A 19,310-nucleotide genomic window follows, 5' to 3' on the forward strand; every position below is an offset into this window, starting at 1 on the left:
ACTGGCTCCGCTTTGGAACATAACTTAATTATGTACTTTTCCAGATTCATGAATATTCATCTTTTACTCCCGGACTCTGACATAAATCCGGCAAACTTTCAAACCTCCAGGGCTCTAGTCATTAAACAGTTCTTTCGGGGTGATTGCTAAGAGCTAAAGGGACATTTCCTCCTGAGATAAGGAAGCAGTGTTTTCACTCGGCTTTACTTATGTATCATCGAGGGGGAATATTACGTCCTTAACGACCACCCTTAAAAAATAATCACGGTTAATGAGAGATTATTGCATAATACCATTCCCGTTTTGATTGCTCTATAATAATGAAATTAAAGATAGTTTCAGCGAGCATGTTTGGTAGGATGCTATTTTTTCGTTTTATTTTATCAAAAATATTTTTGATGAAAATGCTGAAATTTTCGTTTTGAAAGCAGCTGTTTTTATGCGCAAACTAATTCCTCCATATTTGTATAAATAAACTAATGTGACTATATTTGAAGTTTTTTAAGTATTCTTGCCATCGGTTTACAAAATTTTTTAGACAACACAGTAAAAAAAAAAAATAAATAAATAAATTAAAAAAACTTGTTAAAACTTTTTACATAAAATTGAGAAATGACTTAAGAAAAATAAAATTAATTTTTAATCAGTACGTTATTTAATTTTTCACTTTAACATTGTTGTCACTTTAAAAAAAAAAATGTGGAAAGTGTGGAATATTTAACAGCAAATAATGAAACTGCATCATGTGATTCTGAAAAATCAGACAGCACATATTACTGAAGCCTTAGTTTGTTTTCTACAATATTATTAACCCTTTTTTTTTGTAATAGAATCCGAAGAACAAGTTCCTTTTATGTTTTGAAATGCATTCTTACTTTGATCTTTTGATAAAGATCTCTTTTAATACAAAAGTAAGTAAGCAAGATCTGCAGGTTTTACCCCGCAATTTCTAAGCTTTTGCATGCAGTAAGTTTCATTTCACATTACAAAAGATAGTAAATGCACAGTTGAAATCGTGAGAAAATACAAAAAAGTGAAAATGAAGGATACAATTTGAAATACAAAAAAAAAAAAAAAAAAATCTGGATATATAGTTCTTGAAAGAAAATATTTAGGGAAAATAAGCAAATGATAATAGGAAAAAAAAAACCCCTCTGCGTCTGAGCCTTTAATAATGTAGAAAGTTAAAAGCTGAAATAATTTTTTTTTCATTTAAAAATTTAATTATCTGAAGAACTAACAATTTTTGGAATAACAATAATTTGGAATAATATTTAACACTTTTATAAGAATAACTAGTGGTACCCGCACGGCTTTGCCCGTAATAGAAAAATTAAAAGGTCTTTTGGTTCGCCTCTGTATTTACAAATAATATATAGTGAATTTTCTCGTCAATTGGCTTGTACCTATGTTACGATTCCACGTTATGATAATTTCGTAATTTACTCGTCCATCTTATGATAGTTTTGTTCTTAAAATTAGAATAGAAAAAGAACCACAGCGAATTTTCGAAAAATCGCTTCAAGGTGCACATCCCCATGCTACAAACTAACTTTGTGCCAAATTTCATGAAAATCGGCTGAACGATCTAGGCGCTATGCGCGTCACAGAGACCCTGACAGACAGACAGAGATCCGGACAGAGAGAGATCCTGACACAGACAGAGAGACTTTCAGCTTTATTATTAGTAAAGATTAAGTAGCTTTTGTCGTAGATTTATACAGACTATTAAAATATGGACTTTTTAAATATGGATGCTTCACTTGCCAAATCGACTTACTCCATAAAACAGAGAGTAGAGAAAAGTGATGAAGAAGATGGTGTTATCCACAGGACTATATAGGCCCTCATGATGCATTTTCTGCCATCTCATGGTCAAAAATGTACTGAACCAAAAATTTAATATATATTCACATGCTAAGCATTGATAAAGCACTATTAAAGCAGAAGTGATGGTTTTTTACTTTCTTCTACATCTAATACATGGAAGAAAGTATTGGATTTTCGAATTTCGAATGTTATGGATTCGAACGTTTTGAGGTGTGCTGAGTCCATTTCGACCATTTTTGGAAAATGTCTCTCTCTCTCTCTGTGTGTGTGCGTGTGTGTGTGTGTGCGCGTGTTTGTGGTACGTATGTGTGAGACCAGTTTTTTGTGGCCACTCTACAGCAAAAACTAACGCATGAAATCGAACGAAATTTGATACACTTATGTGCCCCTATGTGAACTTGTGCCCATTAGTTTTTGGCGCGTATTCCTCCAAGGGGAGTGGAGCAATGGGACGTTTTTTGAGTTATGCGTGCCTGCTATTCCCCAGGAAGTAACTGGCGGAATCAAAAAAAATTTGGTCCATATGTTGTCCTTAACAGGCAGGGCCTGATTAAGGCACAGGCCTACTAGGCCTGGGCCTGGGGCCTCATCTTCCTAAGGGGTCCCAAATTTTTGAGAAACTTATGCATAGCATTAAAAATTCACGTATTTTTATGAAAATAATAAAAAATTCTCTTTTTAGTAAATGTTAAACATCATTTTAACATGAGTTTGCGGACTTAAAGTGGTATAGAATAGAGAGGGGGGCCTCCAAAACATTGTCGTCTGCGTATTTCGCGTGATTTTGATTGTTGGAAAATGACCAGAAAATCGCGATGACTTAAACTTTTTAACTGTTGCCATCTTGTGTTGTTAACAAATAAATGTTTGTAATTATTTTTAGTAAGGCTTTTAAAACGAATTTCAATTTTTATTCCTTGCTTTGCCTTTGAGATAAATCGGAAATTGGGATGGTCATCACGTTATGGCGTGTGTAATTTTGTTTTTGTTGGAAATATTGCTTCCTCGTCAAGCATGGGGAGGGATCAGAATTATAAGAAAGGTATAGAAGAAAGTTTCGTGATGGCCACAACATACTGGTTTTAAAAAGTGGAGTTAATAGATTTGGCAATTGAGGCATCCATATATCATATAGATATTTGTACGAATCAAACATTTATTGAAATTTTAGAGGTTTGAATAGTCAAGGCGATATACAGCAAATAAAGGTATAGATTAAACAGCGATTATCGAATAATATATGCTTATATATTGAAAAATACTCATAAATGGATTTTAAGATCACTCAACTTATAAGGTCTTATAAGGTCACTTTTGCGAAGTCCCGAGGGGTCCCCTTATATTGAGGCCCGACTGTATACTAGGAAATAAAGGTATAGATTAAACAACAATTATGGTATAAATTATGGCACTAATTTCGAATTCCGAGAACTATTCTTGTGAAACTTCGAAGTAGTAGGCAGTTTTTATTACAAAATATTCTATTATGGTATCGGTTTTCCTCGGCTCAGACAAGGGAGGAAAAAAAATCTCATTTTGACTTGGAAAAGTTTTTTGTTTATCTTTTTTTCTTGTATGAAAGATTTTAAAAACATATGAATGATGCTAATGATTAAAAAGTAGAAAATGTATTTTTTTGTATTTAGGAAGGGTAATTACAAATGTGAAATATAATTTGACAATTTGGCAAGATATATTAATTATGATACGAAATACGTCTTAAAACAAATTAAATATAAAACAATTTGTATATAAAAATATCATAAACTGAGCATGCAATTCCAATCAAATACAAATATAGTTCCTTTTCGCCGGAGAATTTTGATCAAAATGCAGCTTACACTATTTTTAATAAACAAAAATAATCTTGTGTTTGTATTTTGTTTACACGTTAGTTATGATTTTTATTTGGTTCAAGCAATGGAAAGAACAACATCAATGAACACAATAATATTAATTTTTATAGCAATCTATTCCGTTCCTTTAAAAGTAACAAGTAGAACTTTTATAAAACTCGATTTCATAGAAATAAATCCATTGTTAAAATCATGGTCGAAAAAAAGAATCCATCACTAAAAACCATTTTTGATGAAGAATGATTTCCTAAGTACATAAACTTCTTTATTATCACAACTTAATCTAATTCTTCTCACGAAAATTTCCCATAATGTATTTCATTTTTATAAACATTAAAATGCATTCCTCCTCAAAAAATAAAAAATCAGTCAATAATTTACGGACAGGCCTCTAAATAAAAAAAATAACAACCATGAAAATTTTGCGAATAATATGCAACGAAATGCAAGAATATGAAATGCGCACGAATACACTATTTTCGGGTACATTGACACCTTTTGTTTGAATTTATTCATTTGGAGCTCTCGAGGTTGGGATAATGAAATACTTCCAAGTTTGTGAAACTAAATTTGTCTGCTTTCTCAAAACTTTGTCTCTCCGCACGAAACGAATGGGAGAAACCCGTGATGATACGGCATCTGTGCTTAACAATTAAGAAACGTAAGAGCATTTGATCTAAACTCTTGAATTACAACCGAGTAAGATAACTTCGCAAATGTGGCCATCTAAGACCTTCTGCGTAATGAGGAGCATTCCGGAGAATACGATATCTGCCTGGAACGGAAACAGACAATGTTCCAATTTCTCATCAGGAGTTTATTAAGTCTTCTTCTCCATGATTCTTAACGGTCCTGGAAGAATTAATTGGAGGAGAGAGAGTGGGAGGAGAGATTCTGTAATCTTCTTACGGGATCCACCCCTGGGATGCGGAACGTTCTGCGCTTTCCAATGGGGGTGAGCAAACAAGGAGAGATGAAAAGGAAATGGTTGATATCGCGTGGGAAAACACTCCACTTTTCAATCTACGATGCCATTGATACACACCGGAAAACACCCCTATAAAATGCTGGTCTGTCTCGTTGCTTGGGGGTCGTCTCCATGTGTAGGAGTGGAGCCCGTAACAGGTCGGATCCATGGAGAGGATTGAATTTACCCCCAGGATTTGCTGTAATGAGGATTTATTTATTTTGTTTTTGCCCATAGATCTATTTAGATGTTTACCATCCTCATATATATAATGGCGAATGATCGAGTAACGCTTCTGACGTCACCAACAGTGAAACTCGCGCCACGGTATGATAATTTGATAATACTTTTTGGTAAAGCTTGACATGTAGGGAAATGTTTTATTTCGAGAGGCTGAACTGGATCCGGCAACTTAACTGTTTTACTGGTAAGACTGTCATTTTAGGAGAACGAAGAAACGAAAAAGTAATCGACAATTGACGCTATTTACTGGAGTTTAGAGTCAACCTACTGGAGTTAGGGTTAAAATTTCAACTATCAAAATATCACCAAACAGGTAATGGCTTCGTTAAAATGTAGAAGCAATTTTCACCGTCATACCTTGATGGGTGATTTTCTAGTTTAATTATAGAAATCAGTTTTCACCCTTTGTTTCTTTATTCTTTCTGAAGTCTCTGTCTGAGTAAAAGAAGAAATAACCTTTAGTTCCACAAAATTGCAGATTGCTACATACACCTGTTTCGGGGATGCAAGGAACATCTTTTTCAATGTAAAATAAATGAGCTTATGTATGAAAAGACATGTTCGAAGCAAGCGGTCGTTAGTCATATTTTTCAGCTAAAATTTTAGTTTGAAGACTAAGATTTAACAGACGGACATCATTTTTGGCACCAAACTTTTTATGAAAAGTAAATTGATGATTGTAATTTTAGACACAGTTGATAGTTTTTTTTTTTTTTTTCTAAACCAACGTTAGATATAATGTAGAAAACTTTTCTCCAGCTCCTTAAATTGCTTTAAATTATGCCTAAGCAGAACATTCAGGCAAACTACAAGAAATGAGTTAGGCGCATGACGCCTAATGTTTACATCCTAATTTCAAACCTTGGTCCCTGTGCTTATATTTATTTATTCCATATTTTCTAAAAATATAATTAGATAATTAATTGTCCCAATCTGTTCTTTTGTCAATTGAGGCAGTGAAAAGCAAAGGGATGTAAGTGTCAAAATTAAAAATTTTGTGAAAACCAGTACAAATGGTAGGTAATACCTCTCCTCTGTCTTGGGGCAAGAGATGGTACTAGTGGCCCTGGTCGGTGCTGCTATACAGCATGATTTAGAAAAACGTTTCAGTGAAAGCCTACCTAGGACTAGAACTTTAAACGCGTTTTACTCATAACTTGAAAATGTCCACTTCCATCCTTTTACTTCTCACTGCCTCAGTTTTAAAATGTCCCTACATCTTAGTCATGTACTAATGTTTGTTTTTGCTTACATTTTTTCTCCTTACTTATTCTTCTTCTTTCTAACATACATTTACTTACATTTATCTCTATAGTTTTCTTTGCCTTGCATATGTTAAGTTTGATTGTTACCCAGAAAACGTTTTCGTTCCAAACGAATGTCCCATAGTGTATCTGTCTACATTTTTAAGGATTCAAAAACTACTGGAACGGTGAATAGTTAACCAGAGTCCAATATAAAAAGAAAAGTTATTTGAAAACCTTTTGCAGAGTGTCAAAAATAAAAAAGGGGGAAGGGGAGCCAGTTGTTTAAATTTCTTGAGCTTGGAAACTAAATATTTCCGCACCTTTTACAGTTAAAATAAAGCACACGTTTTCAATGGCAATTTTATACTCCTTAATTTATCATTGAATGATTTTGTTCGCTGGTAAATAGTTTTTGAGGTGTCAAACAGAAGCTGGAAAAAAAAAAAAAACTCTATTCAAGGTAACGGCCCAAATTTCCCCTTCTTTACAGATAATTCGGTAGGCAATCCGACAGAAACAAATTTTTCTTATCATAAAAAAGTATCAAAATCGTTTTCGTTTTAAAAAACAGACGGGGGTAAAAATATTGCATCGGGATCTTTAACTGTTATTAAGACTGTTAATTACATACTGTTTTAAATTAAGTTATCAATGATTACTGTACTGGAAATTAAATTCTTGAGTCAAATTTTCATGAGCTACTGTACCTAAAAGTTTGTACACTGTTAAAAATTTTCCGGAAAATTTACGGTAATTGTTACTGGCATCCATGTTGCCAGTAACTATTACCGTAAAAATCAAATGTTACTGTAAAATTTTACGGTTTCCTCGGTAGGCCACAGCAACCAGTTGGCGCTGGGATCGCTTATTTCTCCGGTATAAATTACCGTAAAAATCAGCGAAGCGTCGGCGATGCAATTTTACAGTAACAATTACCAGAAAATCTTCCTGAATTTTTAACAGTGTAATTGCTTAAGATTCGTTAAACTCACATCCTATCTATTCTCACGCTTTGAAGTTGGCTTATTTTGATAAAATTCCGCATCAGTTTTTAATTTTGGAAGCATAAATCATTTTCTCCCCCAGAAGAACTCTTGCTTTTTTTTTTTTGTAGGAGACCTGCTTTTAATCACATACGAAAAGACAGGTAAAATTGATAAATTACAAGCATTGAATGTCAGAGAAGCAGCATGAAATCGATCAGTTGACAGTTGATTTTTTGAACATATAATAAATTTTTTAACTTAGTTAAATACGACAAATCTTTTCCTTTTTCTTTTCTTGGTCCATTTTATAAAATGAGCTCTCAATCATAACTGAAAACTGCTTTTCTGAAACTGTATACCAAAAGCAAAAGAGTAATTTTAAGCATTTATTTTCAAATTATTTGAACACAATTTTGATAAATACTTAGAAAGCACATTTGACTTCAAGTTAGGCGACGTTTCATATTTTGTAATTTATAACCTAAATAATTTCCTTAAAGTAAATAGCAGTGGAGTAAAAAATAATTTGAAACGATTGTTAGATTTAATTTTGATGGAACTACGAGATTTTTGAATTTTTAAACGTCATTTACAATATATCAACATTTTTTTTTTTAACTGTAAAGGTCAACCTGAAAAAAAATCAAGAAATTGAATTTCAAGTTTTTATTAAATATTCTTTAACAAAATCGCTACATATAGGCCAAAATATAGAGCCTTAAAATAGGGATGCACCGATTAAAATATTTTTCAAAATAATTTTTTTTAAGCATACCTTCAACAAGAAACTGATAAATACGCTTATGAACAATAAATGAACGTAATTCGCTGCGAAAACTTTTTTAGAATTGCAGTATGAAAGTGTACAAAGTAAAAACAAATAGTTTAGAAGTTGCGTGAAACTGAATGAAATATTTAAGAATTCTCGCAGCTGAAATTCACATGACACTACAAAGAATAATTAAATTACTGGACTTTTAAATTGGAATGCGAAAAATATCCCCCCTCCCCTCTACACCCCTATACTTTTCATATCACCTGCCTTGCAGCTGTTTTTTATTTTTATGCTATTAACGTTATTTCAATTTATCTTTTGAAGGACAGAAATTAACAGAAATAAACAAATGATCCCACTGGAACCTCCTAACGAAAAAGAAAAATTTCCCAATGCTTTGGTTTTATTTCTTAAAGAAACTCAGGATCATTTCCTAAAGTTTACGATGATACCACCCTAACCCCTGCTTTTGGTGACACAACTTGATTATTATTTCAATTATTTTTTTTCTCTTAACTATACATATGATTACATCATGCAACTCAACAATAAAGTAAAAAAAAAATATATACATATATATATATATATATATATATATATATATATATATATATATATATATATATATATATATATATATATATATATATATATATATATATATATATTTGATGTAAAAAAAGAAAAAACTCATACACTTTACTATAATTATTTTGTAACAAACTTTATCATTTTTATTTTGAATAAATGTGCAGATATATACTAATTTGCATCATGTTTCATGAATCGATACTTTTCCCCTTTAGAATAGTGCTTTTAGATAACCTTATAATATTTTTTAAATGAATAAAAAACTTAGATTAAATGTCGACTAATAATTTTAAAATAAATGTTAATTAAAAAATGCTCTTAAATTTGCTTGATGACCACAGGCTGCCCCTAATATTTTTTAAATTGCGTGTTTAGTTAACATTTTGTGATTTTATTAACATTAACATGAAAATTGGCTGAAAGAAATCGTATGGAATTTTGAAATTATTTTTGGAAAATTAAGAAAGAGGAGAAAAATCGTCTCTCAGAAATAAACTGTTAACTATTTCTAAATTCAGAACGAAACGAAAAGAAGTGACAGAGGAATTGATAACATTAAAATACCCATTATGATCACAACTCTGCCAGAGCCGATCAATCGGCCGATTATCAACAACCGATTAATCGGTAATCGGTAATCGGCCAATTTGCTTATCGATGCATTCCTACCCTAAAATATTGGGCAACTTTTTTCTCCATTTTCAACAGCATAAAACGGAAGAAAACTGCTAAACCAATGTACATTGCATGGTTCTTCACAGTAATGTTATTATGTAAGAGATTTAAATTGAACTATTAACCTGGTTCCAAAGTATCCCGCCGACTTAGAATGTCTAACCCCAAACGCTTAGCTTTAGGCTGTGTTGCGTATCCATCCTAGTCTGTCAATATGTGCATGTAGCTATTTAATGTAATAGCCTAATCAAAAAATTCTGGCTAGTTGTGACCATCCCTCCTCAGTAAGAAAATTCTGGCTCTGATAGTGAGTGTGTAGATAAATAGACATAAATGTTTTTATTGACATATAACCTCCTGGTGGGATAGTAATTCCACTTTATCAAGTACTGCACAGAATTCAGAAGATGAAAATATGTTGTCACAGGTATTAGAGAAAATAACTCAGCAATTAAATCTTGATTTAAACATGATTTTTATTCCATGCAAACCACTTCCATAACCAGCAGAGCTATTTAAATTTTTTTTGATCATTTTAGAACTAGGACAGCAAATTGAGAAAAAAAATAAGGACTCATAAAAATGATGCATAAAAAGAAATATACTAAACTTATGAAGAATATTGATTATGATAGTTAGTTTAGTTTCTCTCGGTGCATTATAATCTTACGACATTTATCTCTATAGTGTGTTCATAAGGTAGTAAATCTGTTGTGACTTAATAACGACAGCAATGTTAAGTTTCAGTCACATGGCTATTTCTGAAACATAATTTAAATATAATACGTGCTGTATGTGTACAATATATTATTATTTGTAGTGAGTATCTTGAGAAGAAAATGTCATTAGCTAAAAAATAATAACTTCTGTGAAAGATATGGTAAAAGCACACACAAATTTTAAGAAAGAGAAAAAAACTCTTATGTATAAACGATTATTAAAATTCAAATTGTTATTTGAAGTTATGAATCCTGATAGCATTTTTAAATTGTGCAAGTTTTCTCCAGCCGAATTAATGGTAATGAGCTATACAGGGAAAGATATTATTAATTTCCGAAGGCATATTCATCATTTTCAGTGTTGTAAATTAGGATGAATGAAAAATGAATAATGTCATTTGATTCATTCTAACAGGGAATCCAAACCACCCCCTAAATATCGCGAAGTCTCCCCCCATAGCAAGAGCCCCCCCCCTAAAGGAGAAAAGACCCTTGTAAACAACCTCTTAAAAATTTCAATTGCGCAGCCTGCGCAATGCTCCCCCTCCCCTTAGGTGGACGTCCCTGATTTATTTATCGCTGTCTGTGAAATAGTCTTTGGCTCAAAAATAAATATTTCTGAAAAACAAAGGAATAAATGTTTCGTATCAAACTTTGCAGATGGATTCATTACCACTAAAATGTGGTGAAGAATTTTATCATATTCTATAGAAATTAACCCCCCCCCCCCCCCCGCCCTCGTCGCTCTTTTCAACAAAACTTTCCACAACATTCGTATAAATGTCAAAAATTTTAATAAAATATGAGAAGAAAAATGACAAGAAGTAATTCAAAGTACAAAAAAAAGAGGCAAAAAGAGACGTAACATTTGCAAATTGACATTTCGAGGCTAACAAAGCAATATTTTCTTCAATGCAAACCATTATTGCACACAAATCTCTCTCTGTTTTGTACTGATGAACAGGCTCGTTTTGTTAGCCTCCTGACGGATATTTACACATTTCACATCCCTTTCATTTGTGCTTTTAATTACATTATGTCATCTGGGTTCTCACTTCTGAAACTCTGTTCCGAGGTTTCGGCAACTGAAAATTGTATAAAAGAGAAAATATTGAAACGCAACTACTTGGACTTAAAGTACCAAAGCAAAAAAGCTCAAAAAAAAAAAAGTAAAGTAATAATCAATTTTATTATTAACAATATCGTTATATTGTTGAGCAATTGAAATGTTTAATAGATAGTCGAAGCGTTTAATCTAATACAATAGTTCTGTTTTACAGAAAAAAGTCCTAAATCGCCAAATTGTTGAATAAACGAAAACAACATGCTTAGTAAAAAGAAGACTCAAAAGTAGAGGAGGTAAAGAGAGATGCTATCTATTATTAAAGATAAAAATCAAAATTTTTGCATCTCTGAAAATTTGCAGCACTTAACAGATTATTTATTACTAACTGTTTGCAATATATAGGACAATTTTTATTAGATGTTCACACTTCTTTGCAAGAGAGAATTGGTTATCAAAGGGACTGTGGGTTGCTCAGATGTTTGAATAGCGGCCGTTTCAGAAAAAAGATTTTGATTGTATTATAGAGGCAATATGAATCAACAAGCAATGGTAGCAAATTATACATATAGGGGAGAGTGGCGCACAGTGAGATGGTGGAGTACAGTCGGGGCCCAATTTCCCAATAGGCTTAGTAGGCACCTGCCTAGGGCGCCAAATTTTTCGGGTCGGGGGGGGGGGGGACAAATATTGCTTTAACTATGCAATTCATCGCCTTAAAATTCATTTTTTGGGTCCTGGACACCGCAAACTTGAAAAGGATCTGTTTCTGAAACTTTTACAAACTTTATGTTTATCTACACAAAACATTAAAGTTTTTTTTTTTCTTCCATCTTGTGCACGTTTATCAATATTATTGCTTAGTGTAATGTTTCATAGAATGTAGTCACTTATTTCCGAATTTTTCCAAAGAAAAATGAGGGAAAATGTAATCTTAATGAACGATTCTATGCAGAATCACTTATTCTTCAAATGACGCGATCATATATCATTAGTTGACACTATGTAACAAGTAAAATGATGGTCATAAAAAAAAGTAAAATTATTGATGTTATTCGAATATAGCTGAAACGAAAAGGATTAACGAGAAATGTACGTGTAAAACATAATGCTTTTGATGAGAGTTCTATATTATTCACTCGATTTTTTTAATTAACTTTGCATCAATGATGGATAATAGACGATAATAAAACTCTATTATTACATTTAAAAGCTTTTTTTTTTTTTTTTCAGATTCCGTAACAAATGTAAAATTTTCTTTGCATAATTATTGAAGTTTTCACTGTTTAATAATTTGATTTGTTACTAACATAATAATAATTAAATTTTAAAAAAATCCTTCTGAAAAAAACCATTTTCAAGTGGGTAGGTGCAAAAAACCGACTCCTTTAAAAGTATTTTTTGATGCATTTCACAAAGCATATGAGGTTGGTATTTTGGTTGAAAAATTGGATTTTAAAAACGTTTGAAATCATTTCTGCAAATGTTTTTTTTTTAATTATAGTTTTGCAATAACCAAAAAAGTTATTTAAATAAAAGTATTTAACACAACACTTAACTCCTCCCGAGCATTTTATAAATAATGCTATAAGAACTATTTTTAAATGCTCTGAAACTTCTTTTAAAGAAATCATTCGAATTTTCAATCATTAAAAATTAAAATATAATACGTTTTTGCCCAACGGAGCAAAAGAGATTGAAACAACGAGTTTAAGAATTTAATAGAAACTTGAATATTAAAATTATTTGCTTATGCAAACGGTTTCGCTGACGAATATCTATTTTTGTACAATAAAAGTTACATGCGAAAAATCAGTAGTAACTTCAGGTTTGATTTTAATAGTGTTGAGCTGATGATATTAACGTTATTTTGTAATGGAAGCAATTGACTGCTGTTGCTAGCCCTTGTCACTGTAGATACCGTGTATCCCCTCCCCTCATAAACAGGGGCGGATCCATAAAATTTTGCAATGGGTGTCAAGTTTTAATCGCCAGGATGATGGCGCCCCCCCCCCCAAATAAGATGAAAATCATTTCAAGTCCCCCCGCACACATTTTCAATAGTGCACCTGCGTCATGGATCAATTCTTAAATTTTCATCAAATATATTTCTTTTTGCAGACAGGCTGGTCACGTTTATCTAAGCTTTGAATTGATTCCTTTACAATTATTGATTACAGCTATAAAATAGTTGAGAAAAGCACAACAAACACACGACATGTGGTTTAGGGTGGAGAAATGTTCTGAGCAGAAATCTTAAAATGTCAAAGGAACTGTAAACTAACCCAGTCAATCCTTTGAATTATGACGCGCCAGAAACGAGCAAAAAACGTTAACATTGATTCCATGTTACTACTTCTTCGGATCTAAAATAGTTTTAAAAATAATAATCAGAATAAAATTCTTGTCACGGGGGGGAGGATCAGCTGACCCTTTGACCCTCCCCTGAATCCACCCTTGCTCATAAAGCATAAAACATACTTCTTGGATTCCAAGACGGGCCCCTTTCAAGAGCCGGGCTCTTAGCTTCCAACCAGACTTCTCTTGTCAGCCCTGATTGCGAGGGCAATGTAAATGAAAAGAAATTAAAACTATTTTCTAGTTTAAGAGTAGTTCATTTTTAGTTTTCTCAACAACAGACCTTTAATATTCCTTTCACTTAAACAAAAGATAATGCTTCAAATCTTTAACTGCAACTTGTTTTTAATGTTCAAAATTTTTAACTGAATTAAACCTAAACTAACATTTCTTTCAACAGAAGCATTTAATGCTTTTTGATGTCTATCATTTTTATCGAAGTTGTAAAGAACGCTACTTTTAAGCTTAATTGCTTGTTGTTTAGTAGCAAATACTTGCTTTGGTGGTCTTCAGTGTTTTCAATACAACTCAGGGCCAAATTTGTTGCAATTGTTTCAGAGTTACGAGAACTCTTGCATCAACACAAGAAATGGAATGGTGGAAAAGAAAAAAAGAAATCAAAACCTTTTCACATAATATGTTTGAAAGGACCATAATATGTTTGATTACAAGGACCTATAAACTAGTAAGAAAAAAAATCTTGAAAATTGGCACAAAAAAAAAGTTGGTAAAAAATGCCGACTAACAAACAAGGGATCCATTAAATTTGAAAAAAACAGAAAGTAAAATATATGAATTACACAAATGAATGCCGAATTTAAAAGTGGAAAAAAGGCATATAGAGGTTGAATTAATGCACAGATCCTTCAGATTCGTAAACGTTTGAACTCAAACTTGTAAAATCGCAAGCATTTTTGCACAATTTTTCCTGAATATAAGTTAAATGCGTCGTTGAAATCACAGTAATGTTCGCCTTTTTTTTTTACACCTTTACGTTTGAGCATGTAACTTTCATTTTACTTCAAGCGAATTGAAGTCTGGTTTAGTTTGTCCTGTACCACAAAATTCAAGTTAAATACTTATTTTTAACTGCTCTCTCGTTTTTGGAAAAAGTGTTTGAAAATTTCTATTTCATAATTGCACATAAATTACTGGAAAATATTTTCATTAGAGCAATTTGTTTTAAAACAAAGTTAAGTTTTGAACATTCCGAGTGAAATCTGTTTACTAACGTTTTATAAGAACTGACGAATATGATCTTTAAATCTTAAAAAAGTTAAGAAAAACGAATTTACTTTGTACTAGCATTCAAAAAGAAAAAAAGAAGGAACAAAGAGAGGAATCCTAAGGCATATTTTTTTCTCGAAATAGCTCCAAAAGTTTTAAGATTGACACTGTTTACCTGGGGTATAAAGGAGACCGAATCTGTGTTAGAGGCTATTTTATTAATATACCAGTAACGAAAAACATTTCTTCAAAAATCACCAGAGATTTTGATGGCATTTCTTAACTGTCAGAAGTTCTAAATTAGAATTAAGCACCAATATCTGGAACTAATTGGTCACTCGAAAGAAAAAACAATAGCTAACATTAATGTGTGCTTTTATGAAAACCAAGACAATTTATGCGAATTAGGTCAAAAATTTGCATATCTCTCTTCAAAACAGTGCTTGAATAAGTTGAGCAAGACCTGGAACTTTAAGAAAAATGGAAATGCTTATTCCAAATCAAAATTCAATGCGCCGAAAAGTCAGTGTTACTTTATTTAAAGAGAGTCAATAAAAAGTCAAAAATGTGCATGATTAATACAAAAACTTCTCTTTTCAAGGACATACAGATTTTTTTCTTAAGTATTACCGCTTCAAAACATTTTAACTTTAAGCTATGAACTTTAGTTTTAAGCATTTTAAAGGGAATTCACGTACCGAGAAATGTTTGGGCTGAACTGCCGTGCCACATAAAACTTTCAGATTATGTAATAGAACTATTGAAATCTTAGATTACTTCGCAAGAAAACTGAAATTTCGACAAGTGTTTTATGTTATGAGGAGAGACATGACAGCTAAAACACGTTTTCTACCTCAACCACTAAGAAAGAAACATAAAAACCTAGAGCAACGTTAAATTTGCACGAATGACAATAAGAATCGCAGGCACGCAATTCGGGGCTACAAGGATACCTCTCTTCGATGCAAAGAAATGAGCTTATTAATGCAAAGACATGCGTGAACTAAGTGTCTGCAATTCTTATTGCAATCTCTGCAGTTTTAATGTTGCATAACTTATAGAATTAACGTAAATATTTAATTTGTGAAGGATTACTCACCAGCTGCCGATGCAAATCGATCCCTCCAAAGAGCTTGACTCTGCAGGACATTAGGCCAATAAATGTGGGGCCTTCCGGGCAAGTCTCCCAGACCCAATTTAGGACCACCAAAGTACATTCCAGCGCTCATGCCTAGACTGAGACGGGGCAAGGCGCTCAGAGTCCCTAAGGTGGGGGCAGAAGTGGGAACCGGCCGCCCCAATATGTCATTAATGCCATGGGGCGTCGCAGAGGAACTGGTCGGCGTCAGAGGTGACGGTTTCAGAGTTTGACTGCTGGGATAAGGGTTCACCCCATTGGGCTTCATGTCCGCCATTGAATGCAATGCCGCCAGAGGAGGATTACCCAACAGAAAGTTCTGCCTGGAGGCCTCCATGTTGATGTTGAGCATGGATAACATGGAACTAGCTGCCGTTGTTGCTGGCGTGTTGAATTCCAACATTGTTCCTTGGGGGCACAGAACTGCTGCCAACAGTTTATTCAGTTATAATCAAACCGAGCTGAGCCTAAGAAAAATGCGCTGTCATTGGTCTTTTTGCTCGAGCCATTGCAAAATAAACAAAGCGAAAACGAGCGCGTGGAAGGAGAGCAATTTCCCAGTTTCAAATTCGGAAGTCCGCCGAGAGCCCCGAGGAAGTAGATGTGAAATACCAATGACGAGGCAATGAGTGAAACGGCGTAAAGAGACTCTTCTAGCAGGGGTAGGCGGGATCTCGCGTCGCACTCCCATTGGACGCTGTTCCGCCAATGGGTTTTGGAACCGGCTCGCCCAAGTGGCGGAACAATGACAAGGGGGTGGGGATGAGGCAACGGCGGTTTATGCTATCATTCCGGACAGGCGAAATTGCGACTAATGAACCATGTGGGCACTCAATAAAAACCCTCTCCGGTTGTCGCGTGGCTCCAGGATCACGTGATCATATTCCTTTTGGCCCGTTCGATTTTTTTTTCGGAAACTCTCCGCCTCGGACGGGGTGGTCCGGAAAGATAAGAGAGAGTATTTGGAGCTGTGAAATCTGCGGATATACCCGATACTGAAACATGAAAACTATGGAACAGTGCTGACTATGCGGCGCAAAAACAAAAAAATGAGTATGAAATGTTCATTTTCTTTGCTACTAGTTTCACTAAACGTGAACGTAAAACGTCAAGTGACTTCATCATTATTAGCAGGATATCACTATGTCTATAGTACATTTTTTCTACCTATAGTTGAGACAAACCTAACCTAGCAGCTTCGTAATGTTGTGATTGGGATCAATGTCTCCATCTTCCCAATTCTGCCAAGTTAGGTTTGCCCCAACTATGGTCAATAAAATAACGCATGAAAAACTAATAAATACGTTCTCTCGTACCACTTTGAAATTGATCTTTTGTCCCTCGAACTGTGTGTTGCGAGCAAGATAATACTTTCAGAATGATATCCAGAGCCTGGTTAGTGAGAAGGCGAACTGGGTCACAGCCTAGGACCTCCAATTTTAGGGGCTCCGACATGACGAAAATTGTTTAGGTTCTAGTCGGTTAATCAAGAAAAGGAAATATATTATATATATATATATATATATATATATATATATATATGATTTTCTTCTTTATTTACTTCCCTTTTCTTCTGCCTACTGAAAGTGCAATGCCAGATCTAGGGGGCGTTACCGTCCGGCGCCTTTTCCCGGGTAACAGCTTCTGACCGCTTCAAATTCATCCAATTTCTGTTTTTTTTTTTTTTTTTTTTTTTTTTGTGTGTGTGTGTGTGTGTGTGAAGCTCAAGATTTTCCCCAGCTCCGAAAAATGGTAGATCCGGCACTGTGAAGGTATGGAATGCCCTGCACCCCAACAGATACTTTGAGCTAGTGGTTGAGCACCACAGCACCCCTTAAATTGGCACTCCTGCTTTCCCGTGAATGTTAGAGTTTGTAAGGTTTGATTACAGAGGGAACCGAAAAAGAGTTTGGCCTTTGGTCTTCGAATATCTTAATCTGGCCGTGATGATATCTGATACGAAAATGGAAACTTATTACCGAAATCGAAAACAGAAAAAACATAGGATAAAATCACAATATTTCGTCTCCCTAAGCTTTTCGACCTCCGAGTAGCATATGTTAAGATTAATTGATCAAAAAAATAAAATAAAATAAAATAAATAAATAAATATATTATATGACACCACGAACTAATCCTACATATGGCATTTAATCTAAAATACATGAAACACAATTTGTTTTTCGTTAAAGAAAAGTTTTTTAAAAAATGTACTTTTATCAGAATCGAAAATTGTTAACCTATTTTCGTCCTCTTTCCAATATATCTTCTAATAGAAGTAATAATGTGTTAAAAATCAGGTAATAAAATAATAAATACAGATTAAGAGTTGTATTAAAGAGAAACAGCACAAATTGTGCATTTTTATGCAAAAATATTAAGTTAACATTGATTGATTTTTTAAGCCACCGAAACAAGCGTTTCAAATGATTTAGTTTTGTTTCTCGCCCGTAATCTTTTTCGTAAAAAGATTTTAGGCACTTAAGATTGTGTGCATCAACTTCTTTTACTCCAATCTCGGCAGGGGCGAAAATAGGAGCATCATATTTGCCAATATGCCGGCTTCCTGTTCAAAATGAAGTGAGCCTTACATAGCAAAACGCTCAGATCATTCAGTTTTCATCTCAACCTAAACAAATTTGTCAAATACAACTCACGAAACACATTCTAATAAACCAAAAAGAGCATTTACAAATAGTACTACGTTAATTCAAGTTGTTAAAAGGTCAGAATATGTGTTTTCAAACGGCAACGCAGTGGACTAGTCCCATGAAACTTCCACAAATAAATAGTTTTGTTGACCGGAATCAACAAAAATATCACCTATGGTGACACCTGGCGTCATACCAGAGAAACTTAGGGGAATGGGGGACGAAATATGGACTCTGTACCCCATATATTTTTGTACAAAGTTACTAAAAAGAAATTTAAAACGTAGATATTTTACGCCCATGAATTGAGCACAGAAATGCTGAACACTTCTAGCAAACTATTTCAAAACCAATATTCAACAGGCCTTAGTTTCCCATACGCAATTTGACTAGCGAATAAAATAGCGAATGATGTGCAATAAATGCGCAATAAAAAGAGTTCAATGTGTTGGAAAGGTTTTTTTTAATATATGTTTTTTCAATGGCAACAACCAGAACCCGACTATGACGAATAAGAAGGAGGCGAGTTTTTATGGTGGGAATAATTACTCAGTATATTTTTCCTTTAATAAAAAATATTCGCTTTTACGTTAACTGTATTCAATAAAGAATGAAATTAAAAAGAAATATTTTAGCGTGTGGTCCATTCATGGGAACCTGTTGCTATAGATAGACCATTGAGTTTCACTCGTTGGACCACAATCTTAAATAAAAAAATCAAACCGTAAAATATAAATAATCATTACCGGAGAAAAACAAACACTACAAATAATAGTAAGTGATTCCAAAAGAGAAAATTGTTCTCTCTTTTTTTTAAATAATTAATTTTTATCACGGGAGAAACATAAAAACTGTCAGGACTCACACAACACAGCTGTTTTCACAATACCTCGCTCACCACTTGATATTTTCCAACATGTGACTTAACTCTTCTTAGCTAAATTTTCATGTGGCTTCTTTTGAACAAAGGGGAGACCTGTTTCA

At 33.5% G+C, this 19,310-nt stretch overlaps 1 protein-coding gene across 1 annotated transcript in view; it reads right to left on the minus strand.

The window, feature by feature from the left end:
* Positions 1–16,078, minus strand: part of LOC129222875 (homeobox protein Nkx-6.2-like) — a 48,378-nt gene extending 32,300 nt beyond the window's left edge. Inside the window, exon 1 of the mRNA XM_054857434.1 lies at positions 15,637–16,078. Coding sequence (XP_054713409.1) covers positions 15,637–16,078 — 442 coding nt within the window. The remainder of the gene's footprint in view (positions 1–15,636) is intronic.
* Between the last annotated feature and the right edge of the window lie 3,232 nt (positions 16,079–19,310).

Source organism: Uloborus diversus, chromosome 5 (genome assembly GCF_026930045.1).
Source record: "Uloborus diversus isolate 005 chromosome 5, Udiv.v.3.1, whole genome shotgun sequence".
NCBI classification, from domain to species: Eukaryota; Metazoa; Arthropoda; class Arachnida; order Araneae; family Uloboridae; genus Uloborus; species Uloborus diversus.